The sequence below is a fragment of the Zosterops lateralis genome, assembly GCF_965231275.1.
Source record: "Zosterops lateralis genome assembly, chromosome: 15".
In the NCBI taxonomy this organism is placed as follows: Eukaryota; Metazoa; Chordata; class Aves; order Passeriformes; family Zosteropidae; genus Zosterops; species Zosterops lateralis.
Window position 1 is genome coordinate 9120124 of NC_139775.1, and position 22078 is coordinate 9142201.

Here is a 22078-nt window from a genome sequence, read left to right on the forward strand (position 1 = left end):
TACTGAAGTGCACACCAGTGCACTGACTCACCTGGCCACTCTCCAGCATTGCCACCTCTCTACCTGTGCCCATCAAATTACTGCACTGGAGCAACAGAACCTAAACAAAGCCAAATTCTTACTTCAAAAAAACTCTGATTTCTACATAAGTAATGCAGAAAAAGCAAGTTACTTCTATCAAAATATTTTATTTTGAAAAGCACAGGAACAATGGTATTTGTGACCAGCAATATGTTATTTGCAACAAATTGCTCTTCTTGCAAGATTGTATTTTCCTAAAGCAGGTGGGGGAGTGGGTTCCAGGTTAGATTTTGTCAGAACAAACCTGTTCCCACAACCCTTCTTCATTTTTTTTGTAGATGCGAGGTTTCCTGTCAGGGAACAGGGACCGAGATGGAAATGGATGTTCTTTTAGAAATGTTAATGTAGATCTAATGTGGGAAACAAAGTGGGGGGGCTCAGCCAGGGGCGACGTGGAAAGGTTCTGAAAAAGAAGATGGAAGGGAGAGCTGCTTGACACCCAGGATACAATGTTCTCATTATCCTGCCCTTCTAGATGGTTATTCCCCACCCTCCCAGGGACAGCTGTGCTCTGGCAAAAGTTTCGACAGATTACAACACTGCTCTCTCTACTCAGCTAGAAGGCAAAAAAAACCCCAGAAAAACAAAAACAAAAACAAAAAAAAAAAAAAAAAAAAAAAAAAAAAAAAAAAAAAAAAAAAAAAAACCACCCCACCCAGTTAGTTTCAGGTACCTGTAGAATCTGTGCATCATCTTGTTCCAACCAGAAATCCACATGTGGGAAAGGCCCCCAGAAATAAGGCCCAATCCGGAGCTGTTCTGTCTTTGCATCATAGATGTTGGTGAGCTGTAAGGACACAGGGAGGCTGCAGAGGCAGCCAGGGCTCCCCAGACAAGGAGAGCCCCCCTCGGCCTGGCCTGGCCCAGACACACTGGGCCAGCTCAGCCCTGCTCCCCTCCAACTGCATTGACATCCCCCAGCTGCTCCGACAAACAGCCTGCAATGGTAACAACAAACCCAGAGCCCAAAGACAGAGAGCTACCAAAGAGTATTTCCCTCAAACTTGGGAGGTTTCACTGCCCCTAACTGGTCTCCCATTTTCCCCGTTCCCTTTACTCACTGGTGCTCCTGTTAAAACGTGGGCTGAGCGCAGATCCTCATCCGGCCCTTTTTCTGGGAAGGTTGCAGGGAAAATCTCTGCTGTTTTAACATTCACAGCTGGTAGGAAACAGAGATTATATACAGTAAGAACTGATTGTTTCGAGGCACTTCTTTACAACAACCATGTCCCCAACATGTTGTGTTACAGAACTGCAGAACCCATCACACATCTGTATTTCTCAGACCCCAGGCCTGTAATAGCACATTTCTATTTCATTTCCTTTGGCAGCATTTCAGTATTCCAGACCTGAGCGAACTAAATAGAAAAAATACTGAGTAACCAAAGAGAAGAAGATTAAGCATAAATTTAATGCAGTACCTTGATGTTGATAAACTCTTAAGTGCAGTTAAAGGAAAAAAATCTGTTTGCATTTGTACACGGCCTCTTCCATGTGTGCACCTCCCCAGCTGTGGCACCACAAGAAAAGCACTTCTACCTATGCCCCTGACAGCAGTGTGCAACTTTTAGGGTGGGCTTCCCTCAGTCATTAAAAGCAGCTCATTTACTACTGGAATCTGAAATGCAATCCACCAAAAGAAAATTCAATTCTAATTTAATGAACTCACCTATTCCATAAATGATTGGAAAGTGAATATCCTGTTCTTCTCTGTCATTTAGTTCTGTAACAAAGAAAAATAATACAAACTTGTAGGGCTTTGGATTTTAGTCTGAGCAGCATTTATTTAATTGTATGTTATTGGAGATCAAGAGATCTGATGTGGAATAAGACAGAAAAAAAAAAAAAAAAAAGAAGCTTGAAAGAAATATGGGAAAGAAGGCAGAGGCCAGTAACAACATATGTGAGACTTGGAGCCGTCTCCTAACAGAACAGCCAGCTCCAGCCAACTGCCCCTGCTTCTGCCTGGACAATTCACAGGAAAAAACCACAGTGCAGAACCACCATGAGGCCAAGGTTCAAAGATGTGAGTTACCAACACCTCTGACATGGAAAGAGGATGGAAATGTGACCTCAACAGGATACAAAGAAAAGGAAATAACTTCTCCACGTGATGTCACACACTATGAACTAACTGAACTTTATGAATTAATCAGCAGCCCAGCAGAACAAAGGTCTGTGAGTGCCCTTCTCAGCTCTAAGATATCCACAGGTACAGAGCCTGTTCCTTGGGATAAATGTGCCAAAATGAGCTGGCCATGGCTACGAGCTGGTTGCAGTGCAGCAGCACTTGGTAAGGAGTGAATCCCCCCAGCATTGGCTCTCTGACATCACCACACACAAACCAGTAGTGAAACTGAAAATTACACATCATATGGAGGACTTGTGCTGTTCCTTCCTACAGGACAGAGAAAAAGCCATGTCTGAGAAGCCCCCTGCCCTTTTATTTCAGGAAAGGTACTTCCAAACCCAAGGGAACATTTTCTTACCTGTTACACAGAAAGTCACTAAATGAACATCCTCTGGCTGGAGGTCAAATGCTCCTGTGATGACAAGGACAGCAAAAATGTCAGTGAGGGGTGGCAGGGCACTGCTGTCTGGGGGTGAGGGGCACACCCCCAAACCCCTGCCCCAGCCAGGGCAGCACTGCAAACTGCCTTCTGTGCATTTGCTTCAAACTAACAGGGATTTACAGAGAGGGGCCATTTGTAACAGCAAAACTCTGCTAAGAAAGTCCTCTGCCACTTACTCCTACTGACACTGGTTTAGCTCTGGCATCACATCAGCTCTCCTCCAGTCTGCTATACATTTAGCAGCTTATATTTAAATGTCTTTTCCTAAAATGTTACATATAGTGAACAAACCCAGTCTTTCATTAACTGCAAATTAGTTCTGCCTTTCACCATCCCAAACACCAGAAAAAAACCCTTTTTGTTTAAAGTTCTGATAGCAATACAGCACTACTGATTCAAGTTGTACCTTGATGCATGAAAATCAGAAGGTTAAAGTAAGTAATCCAAAATACTTTGTTCTGCACAGAACTCTCAGATGACACATAACACACACCAGGTGTCACAGACACAAGGCTGCAGCCCAGGGCCTCTGGTTTCCCTTTTTTGTTTACCCCCTTAAACACCTCCCTCCAATCCAGAGAGCTGCCCCATCCCTGCCTCCTCCCCATTCCCGTGGGGCAGAGGCCTCTCCAGGAGTGAGAAAGTGCTCAGCACAAGGCAGAGCACCCCCAGGTAAGCAGGTACTTTACATTTCCAATGGTAAGTAAAGCACTGCCATCACTCCTCTGGACTATGCATTTAATAAACACACCTGGCACTTTTCACAAGACAATTCCAAACAATAATTAAATTTTACCTCATCTCATTAAGGTATGAACTGAATGGTAACTAATGAATTATCACGTGTACAGATTTAGAGAGTGACAACACTTGCCCAAGACCCCACAGAAGATGAGCAGGAATCAAGACAGGAATCAGAGCCCAGCTGAACTGCACCCAACTCTCCCCAGCCAAGTATGAGCCAGGGAGAAGAGGCAGGATCAGACCCAGTGGCCCAGGCACTGCCCATGGGCAAACCCCAGCAGTCCAGCCCCTCTCCACACCAAGTTCTCAGGCAGAGAAAAAAAAACCTTCAAAGTGAATCCATTTCTTTCCAGTAAATGACTGGAGACTCAAACTACAAACAAATTCTACCCAAATCCAGCCAGAACTATATTTTTTTTTCTTTTTTTGGACATGAGAGTGGAAAAAACGTGAACTTACTAAGAAGCTGATTAGTAAGTTTTTGTGATAACTGCCTATCATCATTGAAACCTCCAACTAGGTGCACTTCCAGCCTAACAGAGATGGAATAACAGGAAACAGCAATTAAAAAGACATCTCAAAATGAATAGCTTTACAAAATAATCCCCAGCCCAAATTGCAAAGCAATCATTAGAGAAGCCTCACTTATTACAATCACATGCACCAAGCTGGTTTGCATTATACAGCAAGTTATGATAATTCCATTCTGAAAATTTCAGGGATCACCCAGGAAATGGCACAGGAACAAGCTTGAAGAGGCATCAAATACATGCAGTTCTATCCCAGGGGTATCTCTGGCACCTCTGGTTTGGACTGAGCTTTGTAATCATCTTTCAGTTAATTAAACTTGAAGATTTTTGTTCCCATGACCTCCTCACAGCTATTCTGGACCATGCAGCAAGGTTCTTCTCTAAGCAGTGTCTATGTAAAGTCCTCACAATCACAAATCTAAGTTCATGAGTTAGCTTTTGTTCTTAACAAACTACAGGGGCAAAAACCTCCACATCCAGAAAGAAGCTTTTCTGCTAAATTCTGTTTCAGAGCTTTTTACCCACTGTCCTGTCCTCCACATGATTTTTTTTTTTTTAAGGTGGACTTACAAAATTCCCTGATGGACTGTCATATGCTGAAAAGAATTTAAAAACACTCCGAAGGGGGAAAAATATAATATAAACCAAAAACCAGTTATATGAAAAATTTTGGAAAATCTCAAACAAAAGTTAAATGGGAAACAAAGTCTCCAAATGTCATGGTGGCATTTTACAGAGACACTCTTCAGAACAGAACCGTGCTTTAGACTGATAAAATACCCCCAAAATCATCATCAAGGAGGTGATTTTCGCTTTGCATGCTGATCAAGAGGATTTCCTGCACAACTCCCTTGTGTGGAGCCCACAGATCACCTCACACACCCCTGCCCTGCGAGCTGCAGCAGCCTTGGGGAGAAGCAGAGCACGAGAAGGGAGCAGAGCTGACCTGCCACAGCCCGTGGAGCTGGAGAAGGACTTCACCGAGCTCATGATGAGCGACACCTCAGCCTCGGTGTCGGAGCCGTCGCAGTGTGTCAGGCACGTGGCCCCGCTGCCTGGGGAGGCACAACAGGCATTCAGGGACAGGGGCAGCACCAGAGCAGCCCCCAGAGCTCCAGGGGACCAGGCACTCAGGGACAGGGGCAGCACCAGTTTAGTCCCCAGAGCTGCAAAGGACCAGGCACTCAGGGACAGGGGCAGCACCAGTTTGGTCCCCAGAGCTGCAGGGGACCAGGCACTCAGGGACAGGGGCAGCACCAGTGCAGCCCCCAGAGCTCCAGGGGACAGCTGCCCACCTCTGCAGTCCTGCCCCTCAGCACAGCAACCTCCAGCAGGGCCCTGACTTGACCAAGGCAACACCCTCTGCACGGGCCATTATGGAACCAGCACAGCTCCCAGGAGAGGCACCAGGGCCCTCTGAACAGTGTCCCTGATGTCACAAATCCAGGCACACAGTGAGAATCTTCCCACAAATTCTACCTCTGCAATGTCCAAACCTTGCCAGAGTGCTGGACACAGCCCAAGGCTGCAATGCCACTGGACACAGGTGCAGAGTAAGTTAAAATCTGCTCAGGGAGCAAGGAGAGCACTGAACATCTCATATTAAACACACCAAATCTCTGAGAGAGTCTTTAGTTAATGGGACTTCTGGGGATTCAGGTTTGTACTAATGTAACTGTGATTTATTTCATTAATGCCACATAAACCAGCACTAATTGCTTATTTCAGGGGTACAGGCTTTGCTCTGAACATCCTCTGGAGATACCTGTGTGTCGGAGCACAACTATGTGGCAGGTAGTGGCATCATCTGATCCAAGAATGGAAACAGAACCTATTTTAAAGGAGGAAAACACTGTAAGAACTCAGCTCTCACAATCACTGCTTCAGTACAAGAAGAAATGTTTATGTTCCTACACACCATCTTTAGGGGTGGTCACTGCAAACTCTCTCTGCTGGACATAGAGAAGGCCTTTGGGTTCCACAATCTGAGCAGGCTGACTTCTCAGAAGTTTTGCCTTTTCCTAAAGATAAATGATAACAGATACTACAGTGGATGAATTCTCAGGTGTATCCATTACTTCACAGAAACATCACCTCTGAAAAGCAAAGGGACTCAGGTCAGAGAGAAACACGTGTGCTTTGTATTACAGAGTATTCTAAGTTTTGAAAGTTTTTTTGCTTTCCTGACACTGACCACGTTAATAGTTAAATCCCATCACCCCAGAGAGACACAAAACACCTTTCCCTGTTAAATGGACCATAAAATGGAGGCACAATAAAAAGCATTTGGACCGGGCAAGGATTATGTTAGATAACACCAGAACTGATCTAGGAAGTTTAATCAGAACAGGAAACTTGAAATATAGAAGGTCAGTCTTCTAGTGCCATAATCCAGAATATTTATTTTGCACTTATCAAAATACCGTTGTTCATCAGCTTGACTGGTGTGTGGCAAACCCGGATTCCTGGGCTGTGACTACTGCAGAGCTTCATCACAGACCTGCTGGGGACCAAGCGAATTTCCTTTCTGGGCTCAAAAAACACTTCACAGCTTTATCAAATTTGCCCTGGTTTTCTGCATAACCTCAGGGTCTGTAAAGAAGCACCTTCTGACGGGAAAAACAGCTCCCCAAGCAGCTCTGCTCGCACTCGGCCGTTAAATTATGACAATTATACCCTGGAAGCAAGATCAGCACCTTCCTCAGAGCGCCCACCTTGACTTTTTATCGCCAGTTTTTATCATTTCACGCAGAAAGGGCCCGCCCGGCCCCGGCCGCACGGTCACCGCTGAGCCCCTCGGCCGACACCCATTTATTGATTTCCCATCCCCCGCGGTTCTCCGTTACCAGAGCGCGGGGAACGCTCGGGGCCGGGCCGGGCCGGGGCCGGGTTTGGGCCGGGGGAAGCCGCCCCTGCCCCGGGCCCGCCCCGCTCCACCGCCCGCCCCGCCCGGCCCCGGCAGGGCCCCCTCACCTCGAGGTGCGGGTGGGCGCGGATCATGTCCCCCGTGGGCCGGGCCAGGTCCACCCGGGCCCCGTTAACCAGCAGCGGCATCTCGGCGAGCGCCGGGCCCGAGCCCGGAGGCGGCTCCGCGCTCCCTCCCCAGGCCGGGCCGGGCCGCGCGGGGCGCTGGGAAAGCGCGGCCACCGGGGGCCCCGCCCGCCGCTGAGGGCGGGAATGGGACCGGGGAAGCCCGGGGATGGGGATGGGCATGAGGGGAACACGGCCCGGGGATGGGGATGGGACCGGGGGGAACACGCCCCGGAGCCGGCAATGGGACCGGGACCGGGCATGGGGAAACACGGCCCGGGGCTGAGGCTGGGAATGGGACCGGGGCCAGGGAACACGGCCTGGGGCTGGGGCCGGGGCCAGGGCCAGGGCCAGGCATGGGGAGAACACGGCCCGGGGATGAGGCTAGGGTTAAAATCCCCAGCCGGGGCCGAGTATGGGGGGAACATGCCCTGGGGCTGGGACCAGGAGAACACGGCCCGGGGCTGGGGCTGGGACCTGGAACACGGCCCGGGGCTGGGGATGGGACCTGGAACACGGCCCGGGGCTGACGGAAACACGCCCGACATCGGCGGCCCCGCCTGGGGATTTTAACACGGTGACCTTGCAGAGGCTCCCCCGCCTCCCGCCACTGCGGGGCATCCTTAAGTTGTGGTAAGAAATAATAACACCCGTAAAGCCACAAATTTGCAAGTCACAGAATTATTAAGGTCGGAAAACGCCTCTGAGATCATCGAATCCAACCTCTATCCGAACACCGCTGTGTCAGCCCTACCACAGCACCGAGTACCGTGTCCAGAATTTCATTAAACGCCTCCAGGGACAGTGACTCCACCATACACCTGGACAGCCATTCCACTGTCTAATTACCCTCTCTGTGAAGAAATTATTCCTAATGCCCAACATAAACCTCCCCTGGCAGTTTAAGGTTGTGTCCCCTTGACCTGTCACAGGTGCCTGGGAGAAGGGGCCGGTCCCCACACCACCATCCTCTGCCCCAGCAACCACAAGTGGATTTTCAGACAATTGCAGACAACTGTTTTTCCTTGAAGACCAAGTTTTTTTCCTCCAGTTGTCTGTAGAAGACACTACGAGAAACAACCATGGTAGCAGCAGAGTTAATTCACCCTGTAGGGAAGGTGGACAGCCAGGTATCCAGACTGCCCACAACCCAGAGACAGTAAATGCCCAGGACCTCAGCCGGCCCTTTCCATCCATCTCCACATTCGTGAACTGTCCCTGGAAGTGTCCCAGGCCAGGCTGGATTGGGCTCTGAGCAAACTGCTCTGGGGGAAGATGACCCTGCCAGTGACAGGGTGGTTGGAACCAGGTCATCTTTAAGGTCCCTTCCCCTACCCAGGCCATTCTATGACTTTATGACTCCATAGCAGAATAAATGCTTTCTTCAAAAGATACATTGCATTTCCCATGAGACAAAATTGCACCTGGGGATGAGCATTCCTCTCACAGCTGTTGGTATTTACAATGTCACTTTAACAAAACACCAGCACCTGCCAACACCTGCTACTGAGCAAACCAGAGCTGTCAGAGCAAAAGTTCCAGAAACACTTAAACAAAACTGTTTAACTTCAGGACAGACAGTTCAATGTCTGCACATTACACTTATGAGGCTATTTTTTTTTTTTTTGCTTTTCATGACACATGGAAGATCCTGAATCACATACCTGGTATTACAACTGGGAAAGTTTTACACATCCTCATTTTGGAAGTAGTGTCTAAAAGGCATCTTTCAAAGGATGTTTTCCTTGCTGTTGATCTGAGGGTTCCTTCCATGCCAGGAGAAAATCCAATTATTTCAGATGAAAATCTATTGTTTATTACTCACGACTGACAATGAAGAGGACAATTAAAACAAAAACCTCTCAGTTTATACAATGAAGAACAGATCCACTTAGGCATTTCACAGTGTCATCCCTAAAACTCATTTCTGCAGCCTGTCAGAATGAACATCCCAACTCTGAGAAGTCAGGCTACACAGAGGGCACATCAGTTACATACAGAGATGTGGTTTTCTCAAGGATGTTAACAACTGCACAGTTTGCATCAAACTTTATTGGCTCCAAATAAAAATGTTGTCTTGAAAGCCTCCAAATTCAGATTCTAAAGAAGGGCAATTGGAGTTTAGTCTCAAATGCATAAAATTTTCAACTAAATGTTACACGAGTAAATTTCTTTTTTCCTCCATCGTTTATATTCTTACCCAAATCTAAAAACCAGCAACCATGAAAAGAAGACAAGAAACCTCTGTAGAGAAACTCTACACTGACTGACAGACACATTGACAACACAAGGACACCACTGACACCATCAGTTCCTTTCCACAAGGGAAGGTATTTTTTTTTCTATTTTCAGCATTCACATATAAACTTCAAATATGGCAAATAAATACCTGTCTCAGAGCGCTTCACAAGCACCCCAAAGAAAACTATCTACAAAAAATACATTCAGCTACTCCCTCATTTTCAACACTTCCAACAACCATCACTTTTACATGTCTGAACTTTCCTAGCTGGGAAAGGCGTGTGTCAGCTACAGATTTAAGGAGGGATAATGCTTTCTTGTCTGATTACACTTCCCACTAGCAAGTGGCTTCACCAAGTACAGTTCTACAGACAGGAAAAGCTGAAGAGATGTGTGTGGAAGAACCACTGCCAGACTGGATTCATGCCCTGCCCATTGAGAGATGTCCTTGTTTGGGGCAAATTTGGGAGGAAACTTCCAAAGAAGTCCCTGTAGAAAGCAGATTCAAGCAACATGGCTACTGACTGCTTTATCCCAATACAGAGTAGGTGAAATGCAATCAGAGCAGGTTTTTTTGCACTTTCTCGAGCCCCACATTGGGTACCAAAAAATGGCACCCAATAGGACAAGAGATTACACCATTACTTTGAAACCAGCTCAAGAAGAGTCATCAGAGTCGTAACACTGGCAGTGGAATTCTGGCCCCCACACAAATCTGCAGGACCCCTGATATATAAAATCTTGTAGAGAAACATTAGTAAATAAACTTTTGAAAAGTCGGAAAAAACTATTAAAAAAAATTCCTTCAAAGTCATAAAAACCATTTCAATGTGAAATTTGTAAAATATCACCCTATTTATTCTCTCAGCTTTTCTAGCAACATATGACTTTCCTATAACAAATCTGTAGAAATCTGATGACTAAGAAACACTAATTTTTCTTAAATGTAGTTACTTAAACATTTGCCAGTTTGGAAAGTTGAGCTCAAGTCTCTTTCCAGAGCAAAACATTGCACACAATTTTCAACCTTTTCCCTTCTGGTTGTCCCTGTCACAGTGGGTAGGGCACGTAACAGTCTGCAGGGGAGCCAATGCTGCTCACAGGGCTCCGTGTGTTGGACTCATAAGAATTTGGTGCAATTCCAACCACACCATCATTTTGAGGAGTTTCTCCTTTCAAAAAGTCATCGTCTTCGTCTTCAGAAGAACCCTGCAAAAATTTAAAAGGATCAGTGGGAGGAAGAAGATACTGTCAAATCTTAATGGAGACCTTGATTTACACTGTGACTGTCATAACCAGTTGGAATGGCAAGAGAATTAGAAGTACTCTGGTTATGAAATATGGGAACTAAGTAACATCTACAGGGTGGATTTCCCAGTGACATCATGATGTTCATTTTCTGAGCACATCCATAAAGCTTTCACATGGCTCTTGTGCTGCCGAAGAGGGAAAAGTGCTCTCAAGGCAAGAATGGATCAATTCCTAAAGCTTCCAAATTTCAGCCAGTTTCCCCTAAAAGTATAGTGTGCTCTATCTACTTAAAAAAATATTCTGCAATAAAAGCAGCTGATAGCTTAACTGTGTTTGGATCACGGAAGAAGATTACCTTTTTAATGGGTTTCTTCAGATCCTCAAGATCTTCAGCACTCAGTTCTTCCCAGAACTGATACATAGGATCAATGGTCTTCTTTGATCTGAGAGAGGAAACAAGCACAGAATGAGTTATTGTACTCACAGCAGGGGTATATTTTAATTTAAACCTTTGAAAGTCAGGTTAAAGTGTGGAATATGAAAGGTATAAAGGATCAGGGAGGAAAGTGAACGGCAGAAACACTGACAGTTTCCTACAGGTTGTATCATTATTTCTAGAAGGCACAGAGGAGTTGTTCCCTTTCCAATTTTACCTTTTGAGTATATAGGGGTCAAAGGGGAAGAAGCTGTCAAGGGGGTTGGTGCAGGTCTGCACAAGGTCCCCCCCAGTCCCACTCCGCACAACGGGGATGAACTGCCTGTTGTTCCTCTCAATAATTGTGTAGCAGAACACCAACTGGTATTTCCTTTAAAAAGAGGAATAAAGAAAAGATAAGCACTTCTAGCACACCCAAAGCAAGATTACCAGATGGATGGTATGAAAACACAAAGTTATTTTTTAACCAATATCACTTCTATCTTCCATTTTCCAACTGATATTAGGAGTTTGCAAGATAGTCACAAGGTAAGGAGTCTGTTCTCTTCCTCTAAGCTCCTATAAACTTTATTCTAAGTACAAGCACACTGGCTCCAACACAGAACAATCCATTTCATAGATTGCAGGATTCCATTGAAACTGACCCAGGAAAAACTTATAACACCTGGAATATGGGCAGTGTTATGTCTCAGGTAAGATACAAGTTTCTTCAGCATCCCCAAACTATCTCTCTTAGGTTTTGCCTAACAAAATCCTGTGCTGGTGTTAGATACACAAGTTCTGTACCAAGCTAAAACTGAAGTAAATGAGCAAGTACCTGGTAATGGCAGCAAACAAGTTGACAACAGAAGGGATACAAATCTTCAGGGGGTTTAGCTGACACATGACGATGCGCTCAAAATTCAAACTCTGCAGATATGACAGACCTTCAAAATAAGAACAGTTGACGAATATAAGTTAGGTATCACATAAAATGAACTTAGTTTCTAATAATTTCCAGTGTGACATGCCTGCACTCTGCACACTACCATCCTGGGGCACTCTCACAGTGGAGATCTGGCCCCAACACGTGTACAAGCCACCTCATTTTATTTAGAGCACAACAACATAAACTTGCCATCAGATACTTCACTGAATTGATAAAACATAGCAACAGTAAAACTTGTAATGAATCCTTTCAAACCTAATCCACTCACCTTTCCTTAAATTTCCATCCAGAAGTTGTTTATGGCGGAAGATAAGTGTATAGAACACTGCCTGACATGTAGAATAGAATGGCCCATGGAGAGCTACATCACAGTAGGCATTAGCTCCTGTATCCTGATTATCAATGTATTTATGCAACCAGTTCACCAGAAGATCCAGACATGCTTTTACTGTACTGTAGTGCAGGGAGAAAAAAGAAGAAGTGTAAAAATAACACCTGAAATAGTGTAGAAAAGATGTTAAATAAATATTCAAGAATCTCAGTGGTTATAAAAACCATCAGTAAGAAAATCGCTTTGTAAAAAAATGATTGTTACGAGCTTTCTCCTTTATCTCAGCATAAAATGAATCAATCAGCATTGAAAACCCCAATTAGTGAAAGGACAGGATGCCAGAAGAGATGAATCCATGAACACACAGTAAACAATCAGAATCCTTGGCTACAGGTAGTACAGAGCAATGCCTCCCATATCCACCAGGGAATTCCAATAGCCAACTAACTCCAGTGTTAAAGTCACCACACCCACCCTGAACAGCACAAAAATATAGAATGCATACACAAAAAGGAAGACATTTTAACTCTTCTCTATCAAAATGCTAATGATCTCCCTGTTCCTGCATAAAGTACCTAACACTGGGTAATAAAACATCAGATAGACACACTGGGAATCCATGACTTCCTAAAATCAGCACAACCTACCCATGCTCAGCTCAGTCTTGTTAAGTGAAGCCCTAAACAGCAAGTCATGAACCTCAGCAATCATCAGTCTGCATCCTGTATGTGCAAAACTTTCCTGGAAACTTCAAGACAATACTGAACCAGTATTGTTGAAAGGACAAACAAGACTCTTGATTCAGGCTTACTGACAAAGCAGTTGCAATAGAAGACCAATTTTCTACTTAAGCTCCACAATAGCATGAATGTTTGGTTCTGCTCATGTATGGAAACAACTTACATAATGGGGATAAATTTAGCTCTTGCCAAGAAACTGCCAATATAGCTCCCAGCAGTCTGCCTGATTACTGAAGGATTGTTTGGATCCTGCAGTTTCTTCCAAAGATGGTCCAAAAATGCTTCAGCCAACCCCTGGAAAAAAAAAGATACATACAAATTGTGAGATGACCCTGTTCAAGTAATAGATTCCTAATACTGAACTCCCATAACCAAACCACTACAAAATTCTACCTCTAACTGCAGTAAGTAACCACTCCTACATACAACAGAAGAGTACTCATTTCTGTGTCTTTTTCTATACTCAGTTGTAAAAGAAAGAACAACAGTCTCTTGAGAGAGATGGGAAAATGGAGGAGTGGGGGAAAAACAAACAGCAGACATGATTTTCAAATCAAAGAGCTAACAGACAGTGTTTTTGCAATAGTTTTGGGATGCTGAAGTAACCTGTATCCCATGTCTTGGGTGTAAGAGTCCAACTGATTCTTGTCAAAGAGATCAGTTTTAACCAAATTTGTTCCTTCACACTTGCTAAGATTCCACCTGTAAGTGGTTTATGAACAACATGGGAAAAGCAACCATAAAGAAAAAGAAAGGAGTAACAGAAAAGGAAAAGAAAGCCAAGACATTAATGAATCCTGATGTACTTGCTATCTTCAGAGTAGAATTACAGCAGAGAAAACTGTTTTGTAAAAAAAAACTAAAACAAGGATGCAGAAATGACAGAGGATACTGCATTTTAAAACCAGCTTTTACTCACCAATTTAAAGCTACAGATGTAAAACATGAAATACTGTACATGACATGAAGCATGGGTTGGTAAAATGAGCTTGTCAAAAACAGAAACCAGATCCCGATACAAATCCTTCGTGTTGCTGATGTCGAGCTTGCCTACGCAACAAAGAAACAGAACAAAATCAGCCATTTCAGGGGTTTTTCCCGCCCTCATGCTGCAGAAGTGATATTTATATCTTTCTACACCAGGGAGAAATATGTAAAGAAAAACTGTCAACCTGACTTCTCTGTTAATGTGACATCTAAAAATCCAGGTGTTCAATTCTGCTGCTTTTTAAGGTGGTGTAAATGAAGAATCTCTGTGTGAGTGTGCACATATATAAAGCTGCTAGACATGCAAACTTTGCAATAATGTGTTAGCTCAGAAGAGCAAGAAAAAAAACACTAAGAAATAAATCACCTGACTTATGTAGAGAAGATATAGCATAATGGTTTCTAAATACTGTTTTAAATATATAAAGATAAGTAATTCAAACTTTTAATACATGACAGTGAAAGATATTTCTTTCTTCTTTTTTCCCCTGTAACAAAGCCAAATGATTGATGTGTCTGGTTGTTTTGATCTACTTCCAGTCCTTGTGATGTTGAAAGGATACATAATTTTAACACTCAAGTAGAGCGAATGATAAAACACTTATACCCTACAACAGTTTGGATACAGTATCATATTAAATGGCATCAGAATGTCTCCAAGTGAAGACTAAATCTCCTAAGTCCTAAATGTACCTCTCCCAGTCCCTGGGCAGAGGCAGGAATGTGGACTACAGCCAGAGTTCTACTCTATCTTCTAGTGCAGAAAGCAAGAACTCTTCTTATGCCTTTCTTACTTGTTAGCAAAACAACCAATGTGGTTATAGAGCAAGTGTTCTCACCATCCACATGGCAAACATCCTTAATGTAGGAAAACAGGATGGTCATCAGGATGTCCAGGCGCTCTGCAAGCGGATGGGCCATTCTCTCAATGCTGGCAGAAACAACTTTGTCTCCTTTTCTGTCTTCATCTTCCTCCTGGTAGATAAAAATGGCACATGCAGCTGTTAAATACACAAATCACAGAGACAGCAATTATAGAAAAAATGAAACTAAATTTATCTTTCAGCAATATGCTAAAGTTTCATCTTTTTTTTTAGCACAGCAGTATCTCATTATACAGTATAAGCAAATTTTTGCACACTAAGCCAAGTATCATGAATTTTTTAACTAGCTTTATTGCACAGCTGCTTGTGTTTTGACATAATGAAATTGATTTGCTGGATGTAACATTAGGTGTTTACATTATGAAAGCCAATACCTGAGAACACATTAATCATTTGTCAGCTGCTCAGGTTTCAAGAGCAGTGTGCAGTGCAGTAACAACAAAGTAATAATGAATTTCTACACTTAGTTCATAGCCACCTCAGAAGTGATGATTTTACTAAAACAATGTAATAGAACAAGATAACCAACCATGTCAAAAAGTCCTTCCTCTGTAGATTTTTCCTCATTAGCACAGTTATTGGCAGTTTCTTCAGCATCTTCAATATCTTGCTGTGGAGTGCTAACCTACAGTTCCAAACAAGAAATTAATTTCTATAAAACCATGACAATAAAATGAAATTGGATTCTTTATTATTTATATAAAAGACAAGACAACATGAGTAAGCTCTTGACTAGGTTTTGTCCTGGACTAAATAAACATTTTAAAAAGGAATGATGTGCCATACAGGAATGTACACTCCAAACTTGCTGAAACTTTTCCTCCCCAGCAGAAGCTCTCCCCAGATTGTTACACAGTGAGGCAAAAAGCCAGGATCATTTACAGTGCTACCCCCTCCTGCCTTTTTTTTAGGCCTGTAATCCTTTCACTTCAAAGCAGTGACATAACCAATCATTCACACAAAGGGAAGCACATTCTCTGCACATTAGGGCCGACCACCACAAGACAGTTATTTGGATTCTGGCAGAGATTCCAGGCAGGGCATAACAGTACACACTATACAGTTGCCCTCAGGTGTGGGAACATCTTTATCCTGGGAATAAAGCGTAAATTTGGCTGGGTTTATACTCATGATCACAAGTGCATTTTTTGTAGAGTCTAAAACTGAAGCATATTTCGTTCCCTACTTTGTGTATTTTAATGCCAACCTTCCATAAAAGATAACACAGAATAAACTTACATCCAACTTCAGCAGCTTTTCAATAATAAGTTCCAGAATCTGAAGCCTCAGAGTTGGAAGATACACAGTAACTCGCAGCAGGTTATGGACATAACATTCCTATAATGCAAAATTAATTGGTATCAGTAAACAGAAAGTCAAATTTCTGCAAAGGACTTCTAGAAAACAAGTTTCTTTATTTGTTACTTAAGACCCAGAAAGAGGTTTAAACAGACTATCAAGAGTAAGTTAATGTATAAACTAAACATTAATTTTCAGTAGTTAAGCTGTGTCACCATTAATTACTTAATCTGACATTTCCATGCAATTTTTCCCCATTACTTCCAGACAGAGTAAAGATTCTGTAAGAAAAGTTATTCATTTTCATAGGAGGTCATGTCTAAACCTTCTTTAGGAAAAATGAAGCATATGCTTTGCTGTATCTAGAACCAGCTATATATGCTTGAAATGACCTAATGCACCTTTATTTCAGATTATTATAATTTACCAGCAGCAATTCTAAACTGCACAGCTATGCCTCTTCAGTCATTCTGATTATAAATCAAGCAGCTTGACAGACAAGTTTTGTGAGCAAGCATGGGCTCACCCATGTGTACACAAATATGTACAAAAGACAACGCTGCAACTTTCATAAAGCAAAACTGTCAAGTCACCGCATAAAATCAGGTAAAGTGCCACGTTTAAGTACACCACAGTCTATTTGTGAATAAGCATTATAACACAACCTTTAATTACATGAGCACATATGAGTTTTCCACAGGCCATCTTGCTCATTTTTTCACAGACTTGGTCAGTACATAAAATGGATAGAGAAAGTTTAATGAGAAGGTAAAAATTGTAAATATTTAGCAACAATGCATGGACCATATTTTATTACACTTCATTTGAGCTTTGCCCTGAAAACAGCTATGCATTTCTTCAAATCTTGTTCCTTGCCAAGCTGCTAAGTAAATAAATCTCCTAACATCATGTAAGAGCTATTATCCCTCCATTTTACAGATGGGGAGCTGGTGCTTAAAGTTATTTTGATTAAGACAACAATGACAAAAACATAAATTAAAAAAATTGCAAGATATATAAAGAACTTTAGGGATTTTCCAGCATTCAATGAGTTTGAAACACAGACTCAACTGAACTCAGCTGGAGGAGCAGGGCTTTGCCTATCTGAAACATGAAGTGCCAACATATCGAGTTGGAACAAGTAAATAGAAAGATCAAACAAGAGCCATAACCTGTCAAAAGTTTCCGGCTTGTTTTTCAGCACACACGCACTGTGCCAAAGCTGTAATAAAACAACTTAGGGCTTTACTTACTGGCAATTTGGATTTCACCCATAAATAATGTCCATTGTCTCTTGTTTGCTCATCAAATCTCCTGTTCCTCTGACAAAGACTTTCCAGGTTTGATAACAAGTGAGACTTATTTGAGACTCCTCATAAAGGAGGTCCATGAGTGCATTGATTAAGAAAGCAATCCAGTGGAAAAAATATGTGCTGATGTCACTAAAGATGAGCACAATACTTGTGCACAAAGAACTCAGAATGCTTGGACAGCCTTACACTAAACTGACACAACCCTATATATGGTTATTATCTATCTAATTATTATATACATAATACTATTCTTCAAAAATCTGCATTGACTGCCATCAAATCAGTTGTAATACCATAAAGAACATTTATACATTTAGAATCACAGGTAAAAAATCAACAAAAATAGTCACAGCTCTTACCAGAGTTCTTTCTGATTTATTAATGAAAGGAAAGAATTCCACAAGTATCGGCATGAGAAACTGGGGGGTCCTATAATTAATTAAAAACCAAAAAATCAGACCTAAATGTTACAGGTTAGCAAATATTGAACTCCAGCACTCTAAAGATGTACTGGAATAAGCTTATTACACAGGAACTTTATTTTAAGGTAAGCAATTGTATAAAATGTGGTTTGGCAATGATCAGTGGACAGATAATAAGTAGCAAACTTTCACAGTGCACTTGTTAGAAGCCATTTCAAATATCACAAGAGAATATAGAATACAAAAGCCTCTAGCAACAGCACTTTTCCTACTCCCCATTCCTGTTAACAGGATTTTCAGCTGCTGATGTCTGACAGAAACTTCATGTTTGTAGAAAGCATTCTACCAGTTAGTTATTACTAGGGAAAATTATGCAATGAAATTAAGTATTCCAATTAAAAGAGGATAAAACCCATCAGTTCACAAGCTTTAAATCTGCAAGGAAAAGGCACACAAACCCAAGGGATTCTATACTTACGAAGGAACATATCTTGCAACAGTTTGCAATGCTCTGTGGCATGTATTGAAGTTTTCAGAAATGTCTAGAGAAAGAAAAAAAAATCTTATGCACTTGGTTACAGAAAACTACATCAGCAACCAGTAAAAACAGTTCATATCAACTATACAATGGAAAGATTCCCAAGGAAACTGCATTTGACAAAATGTTTTTTTGGGGGAAGGGTCTACATTGAGGTAAATAAAATAGAAACCAAAAAACTCCTAATTTTTCTTTGGCTTTGAAACAATCTAGGACTATGAATGTGTAGATACTGCACCAACAGGAATAGTTTGAAAGTCATAAGGAGTGGGTCAGCACACCATTGATTTGAGTACAAGAAAGTCTTTGACTTGGGAATTTAAGGAATGTTTCTTGACGCTATACTTGAACTCAGCCCAATTCATTTAATAAAAAAGGAGCAACATGCACTGGATACTTTTTTAGTAAAGGCACTACAGCAACATATATATATATATATATATCTCCTTTATACTCACTTTCATCATCATCATCAGAATCTGAAATATCCACATCATCTTCTCTGACGGTTATTCGAGCTAGCAAAAGAAGAGATTATTATATCAAAATTGTATAAACCTTATAGGTAATAAATTCAATAGCAAACACACTGGATAACAGCCTCCATAAGGACTAAAGCATCAAAATTAGCCACAAGACTTTCTTAAAGACTGTTTTACTTAGAGAACCAGGAGGTTCTTGAGAACATCTGACATGATCCTCACTTCAGCCTTTGGTTTTTTAGTAGTAAAAATACTATACAGTTCATTCATTTCCAAGACATCTTCAGAAGAGAATCTCTATTAACAACCAGAATATATCTTCTAAAATCTAAGGACAGAAAACTATCTGTATCACAATCAACATGGAAAAAAAATCAATAACCCAATAATTAATTGTGTCATGGACTGTATTTACACAGAATTTTTCCATCTAGGGATTGTGATGAGCAAACAAAGATCAAGAGAGAAGTAACTTACGGGGGACAAACTGTGACACGATCATCCGGAGGCATGGCCTGAGATGGACAGTTTGTGCTGACACGAGATTGCCAAGAAAGCCCAGATATTCCTCCACTACCTCTCGGCTCCTTCTCAACCATGGCAGCTTCTAAAAGTCAGCAAAGATCAAGATGTCAAAGAAGGATGCTTTGAGTACTAAACCCTTAATCTTCCCATGTAGCAAACAGATATTTACCAGCAAAATATTAACCAGTTGTTCAAGCTCTTTGGTCAAATATGTAACAGAAGCTCGAAATTCATGCAGCCAATTAAGGAGCTGGGCATCCTTAAAAGAAACAGAAAAAATAGGTAACTATTTTCATAAACACTACTACTTAATAGCAGAAAATAACAAAATCTTTAGAAGTCAAAGATTAAGAATGTACATAGAAATTGTTTTCACACTAACATGAAAGGAATTTCTTTCAGTTTTTGTCCTCACCAATGAAAGTTCTTGAATACAGAATCCATTCATGCCAACTCCTAAACCAACAGCCTGCTATGAAGGTTTCAGTCAGACTGAACAAGGCATGAAACCTCTCTCATACAGAACATAAAAGAACTTAAAAGAAATGGTATTCCATCCTAATTTTCTTTTCTCTTTTGCTCTTGATTAAGTAGAAGGGATATTCAAGTCTTGAAGCAGCAAACGTGGTGGGTACTTGTAGCTATACAGAAGAGCTGTGAAACAATATTTCTGGGTATAACTACTAAATGCATATGTAGGTTACTGCCTAATGAAACCAGATTTAGTGAGAACAGAAGGAAGAACTCGATGTAACTTAAAGGCTACGAAAGTCAGAAATCACAGTCTGATCTACAGAAGTGTCTCTACAATCAAGCAGCAGTGACCTAAAAAGATGGTATCTGGAACAGACTCAAAGGGTAGTGCAGAGTCAGTAAGCATAAGACACCATTTATGAAGATCCTGCATATATGTATGTGTATAAATAGACCTTTTTTTTTCCATTTAGAGTTTTAATTCTGATGGTTTACACAAGGAGAAAAGCTGCTAAATACAATTTAAATGCTGAAAGCAAAGTATTTGTGTAAGCACCAGAATGACTTGTCTGATGATTACACTCAGACAGGTGAACCTTCAATCATCAGACCCTGGACTATCAAAGTCTTACCTTTATGTCTGGATCTGACAGCTGATGTTTTAACAACTCAAAATCTGTGGTGTCACCCTAGCAGGGGAAACAAAAATAAATAAATTACTTGCTTTTTTTTTTAATTGCCTTCAGTAAAAACTACCAATTTCATCAATGTATGAGAACAACCAACTACTGCTGAACAGGTACATCAAGAGCACAGGAGAGGCGGCTCAGGAAAGCTGAAGCAGCAGTATCAGGGAGCTGTCTCAGAAGACAAGCAAGGCTGCTGGCTCATTTCCAGCTGCTCTCCCTGCAGACACAGCTGGATCCCTGTGCACACTTCAGCATAAGCCAGGCTTTACATCCACCCGGCCACTCGGGTTGACTCACGGGGAAAAACCTTTCCACTTGCACAGCAATACCGCCTGGCACAAGCTACAACGCTCAGCCGCCTTCTATTTTTTTTTTTTTTTCCCCTAAGCCTTCAGGCAGAGTCTTGCGTAAGGCGAAGCGAATCTCCTCACGGCATGACCCCAGAACAGCAGCGCGGCCGAGGAGGGCAGGCCCCGGGGAGCCGCAGTCAGTCACCTTTTCGTACTTGAGCAGGATCTCGGACAGGGTCCCCCCGAAGCGCACGGTCTTCCTGGGCGGGGAGCTGATGAACTCGTCCGCTCCCAGCATGGCCACGGCGCCTGCGGGGAGGAGAACCCGCGTGAGCACCGCTCGAGGCCCGGGGCACCTCTCGGGCCCCTCCTCAGCGGGGAGAGCCCCCGCTCCCCGCCCGAGGGTCCCCCCGCTGCCCGCCCTTGCCTGGCTGTGGCGGCGGCTCCCCCGCTAGCGGGGCCCGCGGCGCCTCGCCCCGCGCCCGGCGCGTCCCGCCTGCCCGCACCGCCACATGTCGCTGCGCCGGAAACTGCGCGGGCGGCCGGAAACCGCGCCGGGGGGACCGCCCCTCGTACGGACCGCCCCTCGTACGGACCGCCCCCCGTACGGACCGCCCCTCGTACGGACCGCCCCTCGTACTGCCTGCCCGCCCCTCGTACCGCCCCTCGGGCAGACCGCCCCTCCTACTGCCCGCCCCTCACACCGCCCGCCCCTCGCACCAGAGCGCTCCGCGCCGCCAGGCGGCTCCACTGAGCGGGCACGGAGCGCCCGGAGGGAGCAGCAGCGGTGCTGCCCCAGCCCGCCGCGGTGCGGACGGACAGGGAGAGCCGGGCAGGGGCACGGAGAGGGTGTTTTCCGCCCCGTACGCGGGGATGAAGCCGGGCTAGAGGAGCGGGAAGCTCTAGTCCCGTCACTGGTGCGGTTTTAACACTGAGTCCCGGTAGCGCTGCCAGGTCCCGGGGAGCGTGAAGAGAAATGCAGGTTTATCCCCAGCGCCATGGCCTTGGCAGCTCCCCTGAACGCTGGGAGCCGCGGGCAGCCCTTCACAGCACAGGTGACACCAAGGGCACGGCCAGCCTGGGCTATCAAATAAAAACTGCAATCCGAAGGGATAAATTAAATGGTCTGAACAAATTAATTGAGATTAAAGAGCGCCAAGAATCTGCTTTAAATAAAGTGGAGTTTGAGCTTGGGAAGTAATAATGGATTTGCTAGAACAGAGGCACAGGAAATCCAAGTGAGATTTCTGGATGTTTTCATCCTCCCTTGTGTAGGCTGGGTCTATATTG

The 22078-nt window shown here is 43.4% G+C and overlaps 2 protein-coding genes across 2 annotated transcripts; both read right to left on the minus strand.

The window, feature by feature from the left end:
• Positions 1-172: 172 nt before the first annotated feature.
• NTAN1 (N-terminal asparagine amidase) lies at positions 173-7024 on the minus strand. The gene is made up of 10 exons (XM_083872229.1): positions 6902-7024; positions 5847-5949; positions 5694-5759; positions 4875-4983; positions 3858-3931; positions 2571-2624; positions 1751-1804; positions 1143-1240; positions 755-868; positions 173-484 (listed from the first exon to the last, which is right to left on the minus strand). The coding sequence occupies exons 1-10, from the start codon at positions 6980-6982 to the stop codon at positions 305-307; spliced, it is 933 nt and encodes a 310-aa protein (XP_083728355.1). The 5' UTR covers positions 6983-7024; the 3' UTR covers positions 173-304.
• A 1724-nt stretch (positions 7025-8748) lies between these two features.
• RRN3 (RRN3 homolog, RNA polymerase I transcription factor) lies at positions 8749-21231 on the minus strand. Its single transcript, XM_083872446.1, has 18 exons — positions 21216-21231; positions 20994-21097; positions 20442-20498; positions 19505-19594; positions 19288-19417; positions 18787-18846; positions 18269-18332; positions 17728-17797; positions 15996-16094; positions 15286-15381; positions 14712-14847; positions 13805-13935; positions 13049-13179; positions 12083-12267; positions 11704-11812; positions 11104-11256; positions 10806-10893; positions 8749-10408 (listed from the first exon to the last, which is right to left on the minus strand). Exons 2-18 carry the CDS (start codon positions 21084-21086, stop codon positions 10250-10252), a joined length of 1851 nt encoding a protein of 616 aa, XP_083728572.1. The 5' UTR covers positions 21087-21097; positions 21216-21231; the 3' UTR covers positions 8749-10249.
• Between the last annotated feature and the right edge of the window lie 847 nt (positions 21232-22078).